The sequence below is a fragment of the Pelmatolapia mariae genome, linkage group LG23 (assembly GCF_036321145.2).
Source record: "Pelmatolapia mariae isolate MD_Pm_ZW linkage group LG23, Pm_UMD_F_2, whole genome shotgun sequence".
NCBI classification, from domain to species: Eukaryota; Metazoa; Chordata; class Actinopteri; order Cichliformes; family Cichlidae; genus Pelmatolapia; species Pelmatolapia mariae.
Window position 1 is genome coordinate 43,548,357 of NC_086246.1, and position 23,352 is coordinate 43,571,708.

The 23,352-nt window shown below is 39.8% G+C and overlaps 1 protein-coding gene across 1 annotated transcript; it reads left to right on the plus strand.

Annotated features, from left to right (window-relative positions):
* Positions 1-364: 364 nt before the first annotated feature.
* Positions 365-12,092, plus strand: LOC134620689 (protein-glutamine gamma-glutamyltransferase K-like). Its single transcript, XM_063466953.1, has 13 exons — positions 365-647; positions 761-952; positions 4,843-5,094; positions 6,576-6,694; positions 6,787-6,894; positions 7,194-7,371; positions 7,465-7,603; positions 7,966-8,158; positions 8,358-8,511; positions 8,646-8,930; positions 10,561-10,721; positions 10,819-10,955; positions 11,051-12,092. The coding sequence occupies exons 1-13, from the start codon at positions 365-367 to the stop codon at positions 11,208-11,210; spliced, it is 2,361 nt and encodes a 786-aa protein (XP_063323023.1). The 3' UTR covers positions 11,211-12,092.
* The last annotated feature ends 11,260 nt before the right edge of the window (positions 12,093-23,352 follow it).

The window sequence follows — 23,352 nt, forward strand, 5'->3', positions numbered from 1 at the left end:
TCAAAGGACTTAAATCAGCAATTTCTCACACTGAATCAAAGACATGATGCATAGAAGCCATCAGTAATGAGCCTGTGAGCTTAGATCATAAGATACTGAAGCTTTGATGGATTAAAAATACTGCTGAACTTAGCTGATGAAAAGACCCTTCTTGTCTTTGTTCACAGTAACTGGACAATGGATTACCTTTTAGATCGCTTACTGTGGTGCCTTAATCATTTATGACCATTTTATGAACAGTTGTGAAAGGAAATATATGCATAGAAGCATTTGTAAAGGCTGGGATGTTAACTATTATTAATACCAAAGTCATTGATTATCTAATTTTCCTCGTTTGTTGTTCTTTATAATTTATTTCTCCAGAATGCCTGCAGAGAGGCGATCAGTAAGAGGCAGATCTGCAGTAGGTCGCTTTCCATCTGTCACTCTTGGATTTGGGGAGGACACAGAGGAAGAAAAAGAAGAGCCAAAGGAAAACAATGTTAAAAAAGGAAATGCATGCCAGGAGTGGCTGCGTAAGGTCTGCCCATGCTGCTGTCCCAAGCATGATGATGTCACAGACACTGAGGTCACGCGGGTTGATGAGCCGAGTAAGGAGGACGGGGGAAACGGTGAGAAACCTGTGCCTGGTGACAAAGAGCTTGACGGTGATTACAGAATCCTTATATCCACTGTTTACCCCAAAAAATGAAATGCCAACAATATGAAATACTTCAATATGTCCTGTGTTCTTTCTTTTCTCTTCTTTTCTTTTCTTCAGAAGTCCTTCTCAAGGTGAAGTCAATAGACCTCCTGAAAAGCAAATCAGGGGAGAATCGCACAGAGCATCACACTCATCTCTACCAAAGTGATAATTTAATCATCCGCAGGGGGCAGAGTTTCGAGATGTGGATAACCTTGTCTCGACCTTTCAACCCCACCTCCGATGAGCTTCATCTCGACCTTAAAACAGGTTTGTGAGAAGTGAATGGAGACATTTATAAAAGTAACACATATTATAGTTTTGTTTTGTTTTATGGGGCAACAGAAAATTTCAAAATTGACTGAATTTCATCCAAGACTAGCCTGAAATATTTAGAGCCAGAGTGTGATGGGAAGGATCCAAACTGGTCACAGCATACTCACATGTTTTCTTGAAATCTTGTGCAGAGCAGCACATGATACAGTGCATATAGTGGGGAGCCTGTTCTAATATAGTCTTCTGTGAATAGGAATGAATGGAGCTAAATTGCTTTTTTTTTTTTTTAAATTTTTATACATGCACTTCCAGACAAAGCAGCCTCATTTTTGATTGTTTGTAGTTACAGTATTGATTATATTCCCGAACTGAAATGAAACTCAATGAAATGCAGTGAAATTTTGTTTTTCTTATTCTCCTGGTCAGTGAAGTATTTCTTTTCTGCAGTAGTTAAGCACCAAGATGCATCCATAAACCAGATGATATAACTTCTCAAATAATTACAGTAAAATAGGAGATCACTATCAGCAACAGATTCCTGTGTTATCTGAAGTCAAGGCACGGTATTTAAATTAAAAAATCCACTGGACAGCTTTGTAAAGTTAAGTTAGCCCTAGAAACCACAATAGTTGTTTCTTTTAAAATTCCAGGCTCCAAACTTGTTCTCACAGCTGAAATTGGGCATTTTAACATGGGAATGCATACATGCTGACTCGCTTTTAGAGCCAATTTCAAGAAGTCGCTGGGGATTGCATCAAAGTTTTTGGACTGTAGGTCTTATAGGGCCCATTCATTCATTATAAATGGCTCTCCGGAGAGTAGAAGCTCTCTAATTTACAAAAATTAGAGAGCTCTCTAATTTACAAAAATTAGAGAGCTTCTCCGGAGAGTCTCTCTAATTTACAAAAAAAAGACATTTTTTTCTTTTATGCTCACATCGTATGCTGTGTTTTTTTGCTGATTGTGTGTTGAGGCTGCATAGATGTGTGAAATAGATACTTATAGATATATGGGGAGGTTGTGGATGAGAGAAGGGGATTTTTTAGTTCAGATTGCTATGGTAACAGTTTGGGTTGCTATGGTCCTGGGAGAGTGTTTTACAGATGCAGTCTTCAGTCCTGCTGATACTAGAGATCCCTTCTACTGACAATTCACTATCACTGCTGCCACTGCCAGCTGCATGAGCCTCGGACGCCACCTGTTTACCCACTGTGCATGCCTGTCTCTGCACACTGCTTGTGAGAATTGAATGCTGTCAGACAGGGAAAACCAATATAGATCTTACAATTACAGCTGTGTGTGATAGCAAGTTAGGGACACTTAAGTAGAATAATTACAGTGCTGCTGCTACAGAAAAGGTGGACATCTATACTAGCAATGAAAATATGAATCCCTGGTCAGTTTTTTTTTTTGTTTTTTTGTTTTTTAATGCACTGTTTAATGAAAGGTTTTCATTGGGTAAAGTGACAGAATAATAATATATACATTTTGAATTCTAGATTTGGCATTTAGAGAAACAAAAAATATTTCTAACCTATTTTATCTATAATTTGAGACAAAAACAACAGCGACATTCAACATGAACACTAATTTAAAAAGCCATCTGTAATACCAGCAATAAGCAGGAGAACAAAAGCAGCAGATAATGCCAGTTTTTATGCTTTTGAAAACCACGCCACCCCTCTCCAGAACGGCACTGCATTACTAAACTAAATTGCTTAACAGGAATGTGTCCCCCCCCGTAACTCACTGTTTTCAGGCATGCTTACATTACCCTATATTCAGTCTAAAGACTGTATTCTGACACACATCAGACACACAGCACAAAAGCTAATCACAGCACAGCCTAAAACGACACACTGTTTTAAATAGTATAGGATTTTTTAGGTGAAAGAGAGTGACAGTTGAATGCTCTGACCTTCTGGTTCGGAAGCCCTGCAAAAGATTTTAAGGTGGTGATTCTCGTCACACCTGACAAAATGAAAGTGTCAGGCACAGTAAACTGCATGTTGACAGTTTTTTTTTCCTCTGTTTTTTCCCCCTGTAAGGCAGAGAAAAGGCCTGGCAGTAAACTCTATAAAACAAAAGGGTTAATACTCCCTGGAACTGTCAAATCTGAATATTTCTAGGAATAGTTGTCTTTAGAATCTTTAGCCAGCAGCTGTTTGCTGTTGCTTTGCAGAAATGTGGGCGATGCGCAGCAGGAAACCATAAACTGAAGATACAAAACAAGAGTGTAAGAATGTATAAATCATAAATTAGGAGTAAACTCTTCAACAATAATTATCAGACTTTTTTGTTTTTTGCTCATTTGTACCCAGAAGTGTCTGAAAATTTCATGGCCATCTGCTAATTACAATTCTTCTTGTGCACTGGTATAATTTATGTCCCAATTATTGAGCAATAGCCACCGAAAACAGAAGGCTTCATCAACTGGTCTCCTTGAATATCTACAGCACTTATCATACATATTTATCTGTTAGATTTAACAAGCTTGTCGAATTATAAAGGAGTCTTGCTCATTTCCAAGGATATTTTTTTCATTTCTGGACTCAACTACAGAGGCCTTAGTAACTCTTTCTTGATTCTTAGTTTAAAATATCCTAATTTATCTTATCATGAGTTATGTTGAACCCCAGCACTTCATCCACTGTTTGGGAAAAAACAACAACAAAAAAGCTGTATTAACTTTTCTCCTTTTCCGGTAACGTCCCTTTAAGTCAATTTTCTTCTGATTGGCAGCCTCATGAAAACAGAAGGTTTAGACAGCAGGTGGGAGGGGCTTATGTGTTCACACTCAGAGCTGTGCGCCTGTTATGTTTCTCTCCCTCTGTTTCTCTCTTGCTCTCTTTTTTTTTTTAAAAAAGCAGAAAATCATAAAGTCTTCCCTGAACCAGATTCAGAGTCTAGAGTAGCTGTCACTGGGTTAGAGTCCCTCAGTGGTTATGTAAAGGTGTAGTCTTTGTCCATGTTAATGAACTTGCTATCTTTATCACTCGTGGCTAGTGGTGCACAGCTGCTGCTTTCCCATCAGCCAGTAAGTCATTATGCTGTCCTGGCATCTCCTGTCTGTTTTTTCCCTCCCTCTTGGTCACTATAATGCAGAGGCAACTACTTTTTTCTTAACAATGGCCGTTTCATTCATTTTCCTCATGTCTTTGCGAGCCGCTTTCGATTCCTTTTTGTCACACTCAATCAGTGGCCTGTCTGTCCATGACTGAATCAGATAAACATCTCAGGGTGAAATTGGAGAAAAGCAAATCAGTTCTCTTAAGGCATTTGAAAACACAGTCAAGACAAGGTCACACCCACTGAGGGTAGAGAGTGATAGCCATGGAAAGCTGTTATTTTCCACAATCGCTTTAGAAGGAGAGCTCCTTAATGTGGCAACAAATTGAACATTTCAGCTGTTTGCACTGTGGGAAATTGTGAGTTTATATATTACAGAAAACACTGTTTTGTTTGTTGTCTTTGAAGATCAGGCTTTCTTTCGATAATGATGACGCCACACTGTAACTTCAAACGTCAAGATAGTGCAGTAACACTGAAGCTGAAAACACGGAGACTTTTATAGTACAGCTGCACTGAGATCAAATGCTGTCACACAAGGTGTGTGTGTGTGTGTGTGTGTGTGTGTGTGTGTGTGTGTGTGTGTGTGTGTGTGTGTGTGTGTGTAGACAGCTTGTCAGGACAGAGCTTTCTGTGTTCCTTCTTTTTAGTTTCTGTTGTTCAAACATACTCTTTAAGCTGGGAATGCAGGTGTGGTTTTAACTGAGGGAAGTGATTCTTAAAAAAACCAACATAAAAAAAGCACAGTAACTGTTTGGGCATGTTATGAATAACAGCCAGTAACACTTTTTTTCTTTTCTTTTTCACCTACTAAGGTCCATTGGCAGTAGTGGCAAAGGGAACTCATGTAATCATCCCACTGGTGGCGAAGCTGGAGGGTGATCGCTGGGAGGCTGTTGTTGTGAAACAGGAGGACAAAAAGATAAAACTGTTGGTGAATTCTCCAGCCACAGCCGTCATTGGCCGATATCAACTCACAGTGGAAACAAATAATCAAAATGGATCGGCCAGTTCCACACATGACCCTACCAATGACATCTACATATTGTTTAACCCCTGGTGTCAAGGTAAATATGAACACCTTATGGTTAATTTATACTTCTGGAATGAATCTATGCAGAGCCTATGATGCAGCCTATGCAAGTGGCCAACCCTATTACCAGTATTTATACCTGTGTGGGTTGTGGTGATGGTGATACGCAGTTACATTTCTAGGTTGGGCCACGTCAGGCTATTGTGTAGGTTATTGTGTAAATTTAATACAGAATTTGAATTGCATACTTGGAGTTTTTTGGAATAATAAATTACTCAATTTTAGGCTTTTGTGCTTCGTCCTCTGGCATAGTGTTAAATAAGAAAATCAAATTCTCATATGGCAAATAAAAAATTAATTAAATCACCTAGTGTATCATATTTGATACATACAGTTTCTTGTGAGTTTTTTGTAAGATAAGATAAGATAAGATAAGATAACCTTTATTAGTCCCACACGTGGGAAATTTGTTTTGTCACAGCAGGAAGTGGACAGTGCAAAAGTTATGAAGGACACTTAGAATAAAATAAAATAAGAATAAATACAGTACACAACTGTACAGAATAGAATAAAAATAGAATACTATATACAGTAGAATAAAATAGAATAAAATATACAATAGGATTAAAATAGAATACAAATGCTATATACAACAGAGTGAAAAATACAACGGTGCCAGAAAGATTATTGCACATTTGTGTTATTGCACATTTGTGGATGTGTGTGTATGACTGGCATTTTGTGACTTCAAAATCATCAGTGTGATTTTTCCTCCTGAAAATTTTAAAGAAGTTACACAACAAGAAAAAAATGCCAGATGTACCAAACACAATACAAAATAAAAAATGTATTTTTTAAACAAATTTGTTTTTTGTTTAGGCTTTAAAGGGTTAATTTTTGTTTGCGGTTTTGTTGTTTGTGGTAGGATGGTCACTTATGCTCACTTATGGTGCTACTATCTTTTGTACTAAATAGCAGTATCTTCCCACAGTTATCACTAAATATAACATGTTCAGGTTATGCTGCTGGCAAGAGTATTTTTCTTGCCAGCATATCCCTCCTTCTGTTCAGCTTCATCTTCTTATGTTGTAGTGAGTGTATCTTTCCAAAAATACCACACTATTTCTCTGAAATAATGCCCTATACAAAGCAGTGACAGTCCCTAAAATGACAACTACTGAACTGCTCAAAAGTCCCATACAAAAATTACAAGCGTCACCAGACTACAACAGACGTATGCCATCATTTCCAAATATATGTGTAGGAGGTGCTCTTATACAACAAGCACAGTATGGATATACCCTTGTCATCAATTCAAAATAAATCTCCACAGACAGCCTTCAAGAATGACTCAGACAGTTTAATAAAAGACATTTTAGGGTGGTAAAAATACCATGAAACTGTGATAGAAAAGAAACCAAATTTAGAAGATAAAGCCTACTTGTAGAGTCTATACTTCAGAGTTACCTTGTGTTATTTCCAGTTAAAAATTTTGCCTTTCCTATTTTCTGTCAGATGACATTGTGTACATGGATTCTGAAGATGAAAGGCAAGAGTACATCCTAAATGACACTGGACGAATCTACTATGGCACAAAGGATCAAATTGGAGCGAGGACATGGAACTACGGACAGGTGAGGGAGCTCTGAATCTTAATGTTTAATGACCAAGCTTAGCAGTCGAAACTGACATGGTCTCCTCATGTTTTCCTTTCATTTGATATCAGTTTAATGACGGGATTCTGGCTGCTTGCCTCTTTGTCATGGAAAAGAGTGGAACTTCTCCATCTGGTTGGGGTGACCCAATTAATGTGGTGCGAATCATCTCAGCAATGGTGAGACGGGATCCTAACTAACAACGACATCACCGGACATACAACAAACAGTAAAATGTGTTAAACCGCATATGCCATATCATAGTCCCCTAAACACAGGCACTGGCTGAAAGCTGGAGTGGATACAAAGTGACCAAATGGTGGCTGCACACTTCTGCTTACACCTGCTATGGATTAAATGCAAAAAACAAATGTCCAGATTTGAATTAATAAACAAAAAACCTAGCTAACTTAAGGTATTTCGGGTATTGTCCTTAAAGTCAACCATGAAAGCATGAAACACTTCCTTTATTTCTTAGGTAAACTCCCCTGATGACCAAGGTGTTTTGGAGGGAAACTGGTCAGGAGATTATTCGAACGGAACTTCTCCAACTGTGTGGAGTGGAAGTGTAGAAATCCTCAAGGAATACCATAAAAAGAATGGAACCCCTGTTAAATATGGCCAATGCTGGGTCTTTGCTGGTGTAGTCACTACAGGTTGGACTTTTTTCAGCTTACAATATGTTTATTTGATCAAATTAAGTGACTGATACGATATTAAACCCTGATGTCTCATTGTCTTCTTTTCAGTTTTACGGTGTTTAGGCATTCCCACCCGAACTGTGACCAACTTCAGCTCAGCACATGACACAGATGTTTCACTGACAACAGATGTGTACCTGGATGAGAACCTGGAGCCTATAGAGTACCTCAATGTAGACTCAATCTGGTATGTTCACCACATGTCACATTTACCTTGAGTTACAAAGAAGGAGGTTAAGCGTTGCATGACTCTAGTGGCTTAATCTAAAGTTGCTCCTCAGTGGTACAAGCAACCAGTATTTGGAAACAACTAAAAGATAAGTGGTATAGACTAATATTTTAAGTCTGACAATACAAAGATGGCAACATCAGCACATGTGTCTTCATTTATACATTGGTATGTGGTTGATTTACTTTAAAATTGTTACGACAGGTTGTAAAAATTACCCACAGAAACCTCATAGTACTTGACAGATTTATGCAGAACTAAAATTTCCTCAGTTGTTTTCACTATAACTTTAATTTACCAACCATAATTGTTTTCTGAAGGAACTTCCATGTGTGGAATGACTGCTGGATGGCTCGTGAGGACTTACCTCCTGGCAACGGAGGATGGCAGGCTGTCGACGCCACGCCTCAAGAGACCAGCCAGGGCACCTATTGCTGTGGCCCTGCTTCTCTCGCCGCTGTGCGCTATGGTCAGGTCTTCCTGAAACATGACACATCTTTTGTGTTTGCTGAGGTTTGTGAAATATTCTTCTTTACTGTGTTTTTGGAAGGTAGAAGACATTTATTATGGTAGATATGAAACATATTTAGCGTATACTGATAAGGATTCATATGGCACCCATTAACTATATGCATGACAGTTTCCTTTGTGGTGGGGACTTTATTTTCTAACCCCATCTCTCTCTCATGGTCTGTCTCATCGATATCTTCAGGTGAACAGTGATAAAATCTACTGGCAGAAGAATGCAGATGGGACCTTCACTCAAATATACAGTGAGAAAAAGATTGTGGGCATCTCCATCAGCACCAAAGCAGTTGGCTCTGATGAACGCAGTGATATCACCCACCTTTACAAACATCCTGAAGGTAGCATCAAACAAAAAAGCAGACACTTACATAATGACTTAAAGGAGATAACAAAAAATGTAAAAAGGGCTATAACTGAGATATTATTGTTGGATAACTTATTCAATTATCTCAATATTTCTTGTCATTCTCAGGCTCAGATGAGGAACGCATTGCTGTGGAAACAGCATGTAGCTATGGCTCCAAAGCAAAAGCTTATTCGTCTCCTACAGCTCAGGATGTCTCTTTAGAAGTTACGCTAGATGGTGAAGGTCCTAAAATGGGTAAAGATGCAGAGCTGACGATCACGTTGAAAAACAGCAGTTCACAGCAACGCAGTGTCAGTCTGCACAGCCAGGTGTCAGTCATGTACTACACCGGTGTCTACAAAGCTACAGTCAGAACGGACACGACAGATATAGAAGTACTTCCTAATGAGGGTGAGTGGACCATTTCATTTTGGATGAATTTTATTTCATCAGCAGCATCACAAGGCTTATCTCACAAGCAAAATAAATATTTTTTCTATTACTTACTGAAGTCTGGATCGTAGTCCTTTTTCCCTCCACCACCATCTCTATGGGCAAGGGCAGACACACTTATGAAGAAGCCAATTTCCACTGCGTGACTCCATAGTCTTAAACTTATGAAGAGGGGAAGCCTTTGGGCTCATCTCTGCCGTTACCTCTGCATCACCACACAGACATGACACCGAAATATCTGACAATACACGGTCCATTCTTCTCGAACTTGTGAACAAATCCCTAGATTACTTGAATTCTTCCACTCCAGAAAGGAACTCAATCATTCCTAACCCACAGTGGGCAATCCAGTCTTTTCAAGCTGGCTTGAGACTTGGAGATGCCTTCTGCCCTCAGCGGTGCCCATACATTGTATCCATATATGTTATAAAAGACATCAATGATGTCTAGGTGTAATCCCGGTGAGTGTAACAACTGAGGGACTGAGGCTGACAAACTGCAGGAAATTCTTGATCTGGTTTGACAGGAACTGAATTACATGTTATAGCAGATCTGATAACTCTGGACACATGTAGACTGATGAGGCAAACTTCTGCATAAATGGACCGATTCTTATGTTGCGCTTTTCTAATCTGAGCACTGAAAGTGTTTTATACAACATGCCTCATTCACCCATTCACACCCATTAAAAACGCTTTTTTCTATGCCAATGGAGTACCAGTAAGGATCGTCATATAGGAATATGGTATAAATTTATCAGATTAGCTTGATGGCGCCAGTTTAGCTCAGTTGGATGAGCAGGCAGCTGGCCTGGGTTCGAATCGGCCCTTTGTCGCTTGTCTCCCCCTCTCTTTTTCCCTCTGCTTTCCTGTCAGTCTTCACTGTATCTGTCCAATAAAGCAAAAAAAAAAAAAAAGCAAAAAAGTATATATTTTTTGGCCTTTTTTTGGCCAAAATATATATTTTTTGAATAATTACAAACTAAGGAGATGGTGCTGGATTTCTGGAGAAATCCCTTTTTTCCATCAGCCAGTCAACATAGGGTTGGCTGTCATGTCCTGTAGATAGTCATGTACTATAAGTATACAATAAACTTGACTACACTCTGAACACTAACTTTGTCTACAGGAAGGGGCAGGCCAGGTTCTTGGGCTCTAGTTGGACACTGTGGAGGCAATGTTAGAACAGAGATCACTGTCCAGCTTTGAGTCAGTTGTGGACAATACCACCCACCTTCTGCATTCTGCCTTCGAACAGAGGAGGAGTACATTCGCCCAATAATTACTTCAATTATTTGATTTATTCTCTTCTTTTTATAGAGAGAATGATGTCTTTTATTCTGTTTGTGAGCAACCAGCCACTATTAATTGAGTCATTTCCTTTGGGATTAATAAATTTTATATATTAATATATATATATATATATATATATATATATATATATATATATATATATATATATATATATATACATACACATATACATATGTGTGTGTGTGTGTGTGTGTGTAAATATATATGGGACAGGGTAGGATAGGATAATAGAGCACTAATTATAAAGTGCATCTTCACTCTTCTGTTGTCTACAGAAAAGATTCTGGAGTGGGCCCTGGAATACAAAGACTACAAGGACAAATTGATGGGTCAGGCTGCCCTGATGCTTACAGTATCAGGCAGGGTCAAAGAAACACAGCAGATCCTTGCTACTCAGTTCAGTTTCCGACTCAGAACACCAGACCTCATCATAAAGGTAAGCCACATAGTTAATCAGCTGATTATTACAGGAAAGAAGATTAAGATATGATCTATATCTAAAGTTGTTTTCGTTCCATTTTTTTGTCAAATAGCCACTGGGGAAGGCTGTGGTAGGAGAGAAGATGTCAGTAGAGATTTCATTTACTAATCCACTGCCACAAGCGCTGAAAGCAGTGATATTCCATGTGGAAGGACTTGGCCTTCTGACTGCTCGAAAGATAAATTATGGGTAAGGAGGAATAATATACTTTATACTGTTTTTTAAATACCTTGTCTAGCTATCTCTTTTGTGATTGCTACTGTCATTTCCTGTCCTACCCTCAGAGATATTGGCAGCCACGCTTCTGTGTCTCTCACTGAGCAATTCATCCCCACCCTTTCTGGAACGAGAAAATTACTAGCTTCACTGGACTGTAAGCAGCTCACGCAGGTTCATGGTGTGAGTGACATCACTGTGGAGGAGAAAAGCAACGCCCCTCTATAGTGATTAGAAAATAGAGCCACTTTGAGGCTGAATGCTGACAGTTATTTCCCTTATATAGGCACCGATTGTGTCTTTTTTTCTGCTTTTTGCCTTCTATATGATAAGCCAGTATTTATTTTCACAAAGCACAGTACTGATTTATTTTTGCAGTAGAGTATTGAAATTACTTATAACCACCCGTAACCATGAAATATTTGATAACATGGTGGCATTTATGGGCTGTTACAGAGAATAGACTGTTTCTACAATATGAAAACCAGTATTAAACTGCATAAAAATTTCTTTACATCTTAATGTACTCTTGCAACATGCTTCTACAATACAGTGAACAAGGCAGCATCCATAAAACCTCTTTGGAACATGTTTGCTCTTGCAAAGGTGTCCCTGTGGAACCAGAATAAAGTTTTTATCATGACTTTTTATGAAATCTTATGTAAGCATTGTAATGTCATCATTATGCTCTGACAGCCGATCAAGCACTATAGCTAGCACTGACATGTATTGATGTATTGAACTAAACTGACAATTACTCACATTTCCTCATCTTCTATGCTTCTAGACTTGCAAAAAACAAAATAGAAGAAGTATTGAACATTATTCTAAACCAACCAGTGCTCCTCACATTTTCTTGGAATATGCAAAAACTATGTATATGAAAGTATGCGCTTACTATGATTAGGAAACAGTCTGGGGACTCACAGTACATTCTGAAGTTGGACCATCTGCCGGCTTTAATGGAAGAGATGTGCTTATGTAAAGACTGGCTTAATATTTATGTCTTTGATTCTATTTTTATATATATGATATATTTATTTTGTTTATTATGCAATGCCAAAAGAATAATTTAAATATCAAATCACTACTTAAATGCTATTATATTAATAAAATGCCACTTATTAAAATGATGTCTTATTCTGTGATTTATTGATTTTAATGTCAGTGTGTGCCCATTGTTATGAAGCTGCTGTCAAAAGTTTTCTGTGTCTCTGCTAATGATTTTTTTCAATGGAACAGTTGCCAGTGTTAAACTATTTAGCATGTGCTTGAATGTTGTTTGTTGGTGGCAAATAGGCTGGCTGGTGTATTTTAAAAAATCCACTGGGTTTTCCCCATACAACAGTCTCTAGAGTTTAGCATTTTTTGTATAATTTTCTGTAAATGGTAAATGGCCTGTATTTGTATAGCGCTTTACTAGTCCCTAAGGACCCCAAAGCGCTTTACACATCCAGTCATCCACCCATTCACACACATTCACATTCACCCACAAGGGTGTGTATTGAGTCCACTGCTCTACAGCCTTTACACCACAGACTGCAGACCTGCTCATACCAGCAATGCCATACTAAAGTTAGCAGTTTACAGAACTTGTCGAATCTATGCCAACCTGCTATTAGCAAATAAAATGTCTGGCGAGAATACATCCAGAGCAGATTTCCCGTATGGTAAATGGTCTAGTACTTATATAGCTCTTTTTCATTCTAACTGAGCACTCAAACACTCACCCATTCATACAAGCTCTTCTGTATACCTAAGCACCTTGTCTAACACAGCGTTGGCTTCTCTTTTTGCAAATTACCTCTTCAACCTCGGCAAAAATCCATTTACACAACATAGCTGTTGCACTTATAGAGAGCTATAAAGGTGAGGATATGCATTGCATAATCTCTGCCAATAAACTGGATGATGTGCACTTGGAAGCAATGCATCAGTGTGGTATTTTTTTTCTTTTGTCCTTTACAGTGGCATCAGCAGCTGCAATTTGGGTGGGTTTCACTGTCGCTGTCAAAAAATTTCCCACAAACTATCTGTTGAGTTCTTTTCTGTGGGTGCTACTGCTGTTGCTGAGCATCCCACCATGCAACATAAAGAAACTGCAACAACATAACTGTGTATTTGCTTTAACATTGTCAATTGCTTTGATATTAACTACAACAAAATGCTAGCACAGACCCAGAATAGTCAGTGAAGCTTTGTTGACTCAGTAATGGCACAACACAGGAAATAAGTACATACAGCTACAGCTGTGCTGTGTAAAATTAACATGTGTCAGACAAGTGGTGAACATAAAAGCGTTGGAAGAGGTCACCCGCTTTGACGCTCTTCCTCTGAGTTCTTCACTCTTTCCGAAGGTTTTTCTTTTCACATAGAAATTTCTAAATCAACAAATAATATGGAAGGACAGAGTCTGTTTATGAAACTGTTTCATCAATGTCTTTCTTTATTAAACGATCTTAGTTTTCTGAGGAAGTGTAGGTGCTGCTGTCCCTGCTTTCACAGACCTTCAGTATTTCCATCAATTTCCAATTTAGCAGTTTTCAAATTGCTGTTATTAGTTACAGATCATCTGTTTATATATCAAACTATCCAAACACACTGGTAAAAGCAAACTGAATCTCTCCACAGCCAAACCACTTGTAGGTGTTGACATAGCCTACAGCCACTCCAGTTTTATTTGTTTACTGGAGTGTGCTGTTTGCAGTGGTGTGAAAATATATCAAGTACAGTGTTTGGCTCCAGTCCTGTCTTTTTCCTAAGGTTACCTCCTGTGTGATTGTGTGTACAGCGTCTCTCTATGTCTGTCTCCACGTTGGGTGAGTGTTGAGCAATTGTATATGAGAGCATGAGGGTGGGAATAGATGTTTGTATCTGTGTGTGCCTGTTTGTCTGTGTCTATATGTCAGGTTGGGTATCAGACGCCACCTCTCTGAGGACATCTCAGGCCCTCCAAGGTTTGGAGGCCCATCTCCCCCCACCACTTCCCCTGCCGGTGGCAGACGCCCTCAGACATCGGTGCGTTGGTGGTTCTCTGTCTCCGGGGGTGGGCGCCCAGGTACCCACCGGCTCACTCCTTGGCGGCTGCTTATTGGGGCCTGGAGCCTGGGGCTCGCTCGGGCCACTTTGGGGATGGGGTGCCCTCGGCCTCACGGCCCGGGGCTCGGCCACTCAGGCACAGCTGGCTGCCGGCGGAGCTCACGGGCACGTCACTGCAACCCCCCCTGGCTTCTGCTCCGCGGCTGCTGAGTGACCCCTCATCTGGGACTCTCCTCAGCTCTTTCTGGGACAGTGGCGCGGCTGCCCCTCTGTTGGTCTTCCTTGGTCTCTTGTGTTCTGGGGGCCTCTGGATGTCTGGAGTCTTGATCTCCTCCATACCTGCTTCATGCCCTGGAGGTCGGGGCAGTGGCCCCCCACACCCTCTAGCAGATCATTACATGAAGGAACCTTTTAAAAACAAGCGCGTTCATGCTCACAGGTGTACACACGGGTGATCACACACACAAATTACACCCTTTTTGGCTCCTACCTCAAAGCACACTGTGCGCTGTCGATCTCACGTGCTGCACAATAATGTTTAATATTTAGTATTTACTGTCATATTCTCATATATCATTGTGATCTTGTTTATTACTCTCGTTTTCTTCTGCTTGCTTTCTTTTTTCTTTCTCAACAGGTGATCCAGGTGATCGATATATGTATTTTTTGTCTGCTTATTCTGTTGGTTTTTGTTTTTTGCCCTTTTTCCCCCTCCCTCTTCTCAGGTTTTTTTCTTTCCCTCTTTCTTTCTCCACATTCTCTCCTCCAGTCAAGTCTGTCCCGTATTCAGCAAGTGAAAATAAAATAAACAATAAAAAGTTGAATCAAATGGACCATTACGGCAAGGCTGGGATGGTCCATTTGGTAAAGTAAATCCGTTGGGCATCTTTCTTCGCCTTTAGACAATAATTCTGATGGCAAAAGAACCAAACGGGACAGGTTAAAAAAAAAAAAAAAAAGGTTACCTCCTGTATACAAACTACTTCCTTCACAAAAGCCTACTTTCATCTTGCTTTCCCAGTAGTTTTCTCTCCACAGGTGTAACAACTCTGAGTTAGGCCCCAGGGCAGATTTTCTTATTGGACCCTTACCACCATGTTGTACTGGAGCAATCGAGCTTCTCTTATTCTCTCACACACACACACGCACGCACACACACACGCACGCACACACACACACACACACACACACACACACACACACACACACACAGTACACAGTAAGTGCAAAAGCAATATATAGCATATAGCAATTGTCAATATTATCCATAGCATCATTCTAGATTCGATCAGCACCATGGACAGCAACTAGAGTAAGCAGTTAGGGGAATGGACATATTTGTCTAAGCTTATCCTAAAAACTAATGACTGTATAAAAGATGGACGACGCGACAGCACCCCAAAAATGAAGCCAAAACGTCTCTATCGCCCCCTGGTATCTGGCTGCAGTATAGGTCATAAACCCCGCCTCCTCCATGTTAGCGGATGGGACTGGGGTCAGACTAAAATTAATTAATTCTCCTAAGATAAACTTTTCAATAGTTCTCACCACGCTGATTTATGTCCAAGGGGTCTCCTCTCCCATAAGTTTGATTCTAATTCCTACCGCGGTGATGTTAAATTGGGGTGTAACGTCATCATAGCAGCTTTGACTAGCAGCTGCAGTCACGGAGAAACTTGCGTATCTCTGTTCGGGAATAGCAGATAGAGCGTAGGCTCTGAGAGGACGGCCAGCGTTTACGTTACGAAAACACGCCTGATTGTTTTAATCTGACAGCCTGAGGTGTTCTTCAGTAAAGTGGACTACCCGACAGAAGGCCCCGCTGCACTTTTTCGGTAAGTTAAACGTGTTTGTAAGCTAATCCGTAACTACCGTCCTTAGCTAGGTCTCAGGACCTAGCTAGCTAGCTAAGATGAGCACTCGGCTGTCGGGGAAACTTGTTTTGTAAAGTTCTTTTAGCTAATCCGTGCAGGTGAATGAATTTACCCTGACTAAAGAAATCAAGAGAAACGCCCCGGGCTGCTCAGTCACTAATTACCATTACTGTACTTTTATTACAAGTGTTATACTCAGTGGCGGTCCTAGCCTGTTTGGCGCCCTGGGCGAACACTCCCTGTGCCCCCCCCCCCCCCCACACACACACACACACACACACACACACACACACACACACACACACACATACATATACATACATACATATGAAGAGAGAGAGAGTATGCATAGTATGCAAACGGCTACTAAACAGACATCATAATTCGTCATACAATGAGAACAGGACAAATCAACAATTGACACTGACTAATTAATATTATATTATTGTATATATTGTTTGGAGTTTAGTCTGTTACTGTTACTATTTTTACCATTTCTTCTTGGAGGAACTGTAACCCACATAATTTCCTTAGGGATTAGGAAAGTATTCTGATTCTTAATGTTTTAGGATACATGACCTGCCATTATCCAATGACACATCTGCTTACCTGTATCTTTTGCTCGTTTCTCCTTGTAGGAGCCATAATTAAATATATTGAATTTTAATGATCACTGGGTTTTCATTTGTTTGGTTGCTATGGTGATGTGTAACGGGAGTCACGTGGGTGCTAGCGGTGACATTAAGAGGGCGTTGTCAGTCTGTCTTTCACTGGTTTGATTTTGACAGAGAGGAGGGCTGGGTAGCCGTAGTTTTTGTTGACCGCAGCACAACGAGTTTCCCCTTGTTGCATTAGAGCTGTGGTGTTTTAAGAGTTTGAATCGCGAGCCGATCACATTGCTCTGTAAACTTTTCAAGCACTTTAATAAACAAGCAAGCAATTCCACCTCTCGCATTATTGCGTAAAGTTGACAGCGCGTCAGGCGAATAGGCAGGCTCCATCCCCGGCCTCTAGTGACTGTGGAAGTCGCTACACTCCTCCTCTTCTTTTCTCTTTTTTTTAAACTTTAAAAACGGGTTGTGTGTGAGACTTTAAATCAACAAAATATGATATGACAAATATACAAAATATACATTTTAAATTGTTATTGATCCCTTTACCCCGAGTCCTAAGGTGTATATTTATTTTTTTACTCTTAAATATTTATTGTTCGTTTACTTGCACTGCTGTAACTGGAGTCTCGTCGTCCCGTCTCTCTATATCAGATCTTCCCAAAGTGTGGGGCCCGCCCCCTAGGGGGAGCGCAGAGCCATTGCAGGGGGGGCGCGGCATGAAAAGGGAAAAAAAACCAAAACAACGCTTGGACACTGCTAGCACGGGGCGCCCACACAAACGCAAAGCAGGCGATGAAGCATCGCTGAATATGTTTCCAAAAGCAACTTCATTCTAAGCCAAAGACTAGAAAATATGGTGAAGCAGATCTTCCCTTTGGTTTCACCTGCACAAGTGCCAAGGTAGGTCTCCCCTGCAGAATTGGTTTTCCCTGCGTGGGGAGCAGCGCTGGGCTGCTCAAATCACGGACAAACAGTATCCCACATTCTTGATTTTTAGTTCACAAACACTTGTTGTAATGACCAAACTACTCCTGACATTTTGGAGATGTTAGCTCTTTATACAGTAAAGTTACAGTGGGATACAAATAATATCAGGCTGATCCTGCCACAATTTGTTCCCCCGGTTCAAATCATGGACAAACAGTATCCCACAGCTGTTTATGTTTTTAAACCCATTTTGCAGAGGGATTGAAAAATGTATTGATAGCAATGTTGAATATTATTACACAGGAAAAAAACAACTACGTGTAAAATAATCACACCGTGACGCCTCTGCCTTTCTAAATGGAGGGACAATAACTGCGTGTGTGTATGTAAGCGTTTAAAAACTGAAGATAGTCAGATTAACAGTATTAACAGTCTCTATCTGCTATTCTGCAATTCATCTCATGTAAACAATAACCTGGCGCACAGCCTGACGTGAAAAAAGGCACATACCTTTGACATTGCGTGACGAACTCTGTATTCCTCGTCCACACGTAAACGCAAAAAAGGAGATTTAAAAAATCTCCGTTCTCGGTGATTCGAAACGCAGTTTATGTGTGGACGAAACAGCTGCGTTTTCAAACATACCCGTGTAGGTGTGGACGCAGCGTAAAAGAGTTAGTAGTTTATTTTCTTACTACCTGTAATTTATTGCAGATTACTTGTATTTGCTTAATTGTTCACTAAATGTTTGAGGTGGGGGGGGGGCGCGAACATTTTTCTTGTAAAACAAGGGGGGCCCAGCAAAAAAAGTTTGGGAACCACTGCTCTATATACTGGACTGTATGTATCGGAGATGACAATAAAGTTTACTTTGACTTCAGCAGCAAGCAGGCGCACCGAGGGCTCTCGCGCTCACTTTTCGCGTATAGAATTTTGAAAAAACATCGGTGCAAATTATAAGTCTGTATCATAATGTCTGGTGCTTTCGTGTTTGTTGGTTTGTTTTTATTTTGTTTTATTTTGCGAGTTGGTTATTAGATGCTGCTCCAGCCAGCCAGAGAATCCCGCGCCGCCCCGCAGGAGGCGCACCTCGCAAACGGAGGGCGCCCTTACTCCCAGCAAATGGGCGATAGAAACCCGATCGGTGCCTACGACATTCCCGATTTGCGCTGGCTGATGTCGGGGCAGCATGAGTACGAGCAATTTTTTTTTTTTTTTTTTGCCGATACCCGTGATGCCGCCCCCACTACAATGCCGCCCCGGGCAACCGCCCGTGTCGCCCGTATCTAAAACCGCTACTGGTTATACTGTAAAAGCAACAGGCCCATCAGCAAAAAAATGGAGCAGCCAGGCTACGTAAAAAGTGTAGGGGGGCGTGTTTGCGGTCATGTCCAGCGGGTGTGTGGGCGGGAGCGTGACGCAGTCGCTCCACCTCAAGTCACTACTGCGCAGACTCTGGCTCCAAAAATGCAAGATGGCAGCCTCCAGGCGGTGTCGCGTCATCCATCTTTTATACAGTCACTGCTAAAAACTCACACCATCTTCTTCAAGTAGACTACCACAAGCCTGCGATCAAAGACTGGAAGCAGTGGTGTGTTTAATAAGAAGCTAAGATAAATCAACTGGAACTAGTTCTCTGCATATTAAGTACATGAATGTTAAAACAAACCCTGAAATCTGCTGGGAGCCAATGTAAAGAATATAAAATAGAAGCAATGTGAGTTCACTTACTAGAAAGTGTTAATAGTCTGGCAGAAGCAGTTTGTATAGTGGGGAGGTGTGAACAAGATGATTTGCTTGAGCTGGTAACGGGCATTGCAGTAATCTAGGTACGATGATACAAATTTATGAATAATTTTCTCCAGTTCCACTGAGGAGGCTATTGCTCACAATTTGCAAATGTTACTTAACTGTAAGAAACAGGAATGAGAAATAGATTTTACATGTAAGTCAAAGCCCAGAGAGGAATCAAATATTGCACCAAGATTACAAACATGTGACATTGCAGATGAGCAACAGGAAGCAATCACTTGACTGATGTTTGGATGTATTTCAGGAGGAGCTATAATCATAGTCTCAGTCTTCTTGGAATTTAAAACAAGATCATTATTAGACTGCAAGTAACCAGCCTGGATTAAGCAATCAACAAGGATGGACCTTCTGCTGGCAAAGCTTGAAAGAGATTTATGACTGAATGTCATCACCATAAAGTTGGTAAAATGTCCCTAAAAGATTGAATGATTCCAGCAAAAGGAAAAGTATAGAAAGAAAAGAAAAAGAAGCGTAAAGCAGGTCTGGGTGGTGGTTAGTGCTTATGGAAAGCACAAGAAATAAACCACATGCTGTCATAGAACTGGACAAGACTTTTAGATGCACAGTGCAGGAATGAGTGAGCTTTTACAGCTGAACACACCAGGCCCAGGTGTAGATCATGCAGCTATACATGCTCTGATTAGCACGTGCAGGACAAAGCACAGCACAACAAAAGAAAACATACACTTAGTACCCACATGGCCCAGGGGTTTTTACAAATGGGACTTCGACTGCATATATTATATTGACTGATTATATACCCACAAAAGCAAAAAATACACTTTGTTCACTGTAGTTATTTGCAAAGTCACCAAGCCCAGGTGATCCGTAACATTAGGAGTAGCTTTGTTGCACTTGGGAGGCCAGTAAGGTGTGCCTAAAAGCCAGCATGCATGTCAGCAGGACCCCTACTGAAACAAAGGAACAAAAACAAAAGCAACATGTTAATATATTAAGATCAGCTCAACACCGTCAAAACTGAACAACTGTGATCAAATATACAAATGTGTATTTTTTGCTGGACTATTCTACTCATGTTTATTGGCTCAAACATGACCCTTTCTTTTATTTTACTAAGTACATGTTAATAATTAATAAGTGCATAGAAAAGTGTTTGAGTGTCTGTCATGATCTATTGTCTGAAAAAAAAGAAAAGAAAAATGTGAGTATGTGCAAGGAGTGCAATCTATTTTCCAGCTAGTCCACCACTTTGTGAATGATTACTCACTAATAGTATGGTTAACCAGTGTTTTAGTTCTGATGACCATGCAGCATGTGGGCAACACCAGGGAAAAAGCTTCAAAGGTAAAAGCAAATGTCCTACACGTCACTGAACTAAAAGCACTCAGAGCATAAATGCATTCAATAAGGCTGCAGAGTTCTCTAAATGTGTCTTTAAATGTTTTGAATATACATAAAGGTTGACTAACCCATGGCCACTGTACTAAGCCATTAAAAATCTTTTAATGTAGTGCCAGACAAGTAGAGAACCCGTGCATTCAAGGACATGCAAGAATAATGGTATTCTATGCAACATTAGTAATGTACACATTAATGTGGGAAACAGACTGCTGAACCAAACCACACAAAGACAATTTAATTTGTCTCAAATTTTATAGAAAAGATGAACTATAAGGAAAAATTTAAAAAAGAATAAAACAAATGTGAATATATCCAAACACACATTGTAGTGGCTATTTGTAAAAAATACTTGCTAATCAAAAGGGTCAAGTCAAACTAATAAAATAGCTTTTACATACATAAATACACTTGTTTAACTTATACACTAGTGTTTGATGTTTATGTGCTGAAAAAAATAACTTTTTTAAATGGCCACATGATGGCACTATCCCTACCAAAAGCCTTGGATTGTAACTTCCTTGTACCTGAAAAAACTGGCGGTTGCCCAGTGATTGCACGGAATTATTTCGCATTCAGTCACAAGTAGTTGCAGCAACCAACTAGTGGCTCAGAAGTGGAGCATGCAACATCCTTAACATCTGGGTGATCATTTTCAATCTTAAGGTGACTGCACTGATCGCCTGAGGGATGTACTAAGAAGATAGATTAATGGTTGAGCAAGGTTTGTCGACCTCAATGCCAAAGTTTTCTGTATCACAAAAGCCGGTCCCTTTTTATCTACTAAATCACCGTGGTAACTTATTCTGAACACATTACCTGGCCAGGAGCAGGTTATGTTCTGACTTTCAGTTTAAAATTGGCAAGAAGTGAATCTTTCATTTAGAGTGTGTTTTAAGCACGGTACGACTTTCCTCCTGGGGAAATATGCTTTATGTGTGCAAGTTGTTTTGTTAAGCCATACCTTATTAAAACCACTGAATGAAGCACTGCATTGTCACGGCAAAATGGTATTGCTAATTAAGCTGGTGATGCAGAAAATGTAAAAATGCAAACCTTTGTACTTGATTGTAAATCTGCTGCTGAGACTCTTTTACACTGGTGAAATTGCAGCTACTAGAACACAGAACACACTTACGAAGAATACCTGTTCGGTCAATAAAATCTATTTTAGTTTGATCTGCTGACAAAGTGTTTTCAACATCTCTTTGATTCGGCTATGAGACAGCAAAAATTAATGTTTAAATAATTACAATTAAAAGTTTCAGAGTTCTAATGTGCAGCTGTCACATTACAAATAAATGCACTCAGTGCACTAAGTGATAAAATAATTAACTCAGTCTAAAATCTTTATTTTACTGATCTATGTGCTAAGAGCCCAAGATTAAGGATTTTCTGCAGCATTAATCTGTTTTCCTATCTGTAGGAGTGTTATATTTTTGTCATATTTATTTTAGCTTAATGAGAAAGTTGATAACCAGTTTTGTGATATTCCCAACTGAAGCTTTAGGTTATTTGTAAACACAGACAGATTGCCAACAAGAGTCAGTCTGCAACGATGGGAGTGTAACAAAGGTGTTTCGTTACTTGTTTACAGTAATTTCTATCTTTGTTATAACTAATACTGGATGCATTTCTGGGCACATTTACACTTTAGTTAGCACCCTGACAACTCTTAAATGCTTATTGTGTCTTGTAAGTGACCCAGTGTTTTGTGTTTAATTTATATTTCTTAAGTATTGTTATTCATGGTTTTAGTTCTTTTCAGGTTATATTTTTGTTGCTCTAGCTTCTAGTTTCGGTCAATGTGCCTTCCCTGTGTCCGTGTTATGTCTACTGTGTGCTTTTTTTCCTGTCCCACAGTTCATGCCTCTGTCTCAGGGTCAAGTCCGCATCTCTGTGTTATAGCTCCTGTTTTACTTTGACAGTTTTTGTCTTTTTTCATTGTATTCTGCTTTGCTTCCTTAGTCTTGTTAGGTCTGATTTGTCCCAGCTGTGTTACCACCTGTTCCCCATACTCTCGCTGTCCTGTTTGTGTATATAAGCCCTGTGTTTTCCTTTGCTTTTTGTCTTTTATGCTGTGTTTCCAGCCATAGCCAGGTTTACAGTTTCTGATTTGTTTTGAAGTTCCTAGTTTAGTTTTGTATTTTATTTTATTTTTTTCCTGCAATAAAAGCAGCCTTTTGACTTTATTTCTCCGTCTTGAGTCCTGAATTTGGGTCTTTCATACTGCCTGCCGCACAGCAAACTCTGACATATTGATTATTTACTTAAAATTTTAATTCTATGCATTCCAGGCACTTGATCATCTACTTAGTGTATGGTGGACAGATGCTAAAACAATGAGATTGGCCCCAGATTAATTGATTTTTGTGTTTTAGTGTAATTGTTTTTGTGCAATTACTGTGAATATGGGTGCTGAGTTTTAGTGCAAACAGATTTTTTTTGTGTGTGTGTGTAGCAATCACTTACCTTTGTGTTCTCCAGGATGTTTGGGCAAATGTGTCCCTGAGGGTCTGAACACTATTTAAAAGTTCTGGGAGAGACCAAGGAGGGTTGGGTGGGGGTGTTGCTTGGTATTTGTAGGTTGATTGTGTCATTTTGGAACCGATCTCTTGCAAATGAGACATTGGATCTCAATGGGACTACCTGTATAAATAAATGTTAAATAAAATAAATTATATGTTTTAAATGTAAATATAGGTTGATGAATAGATTTAATATATAAAATATAACATATAAACA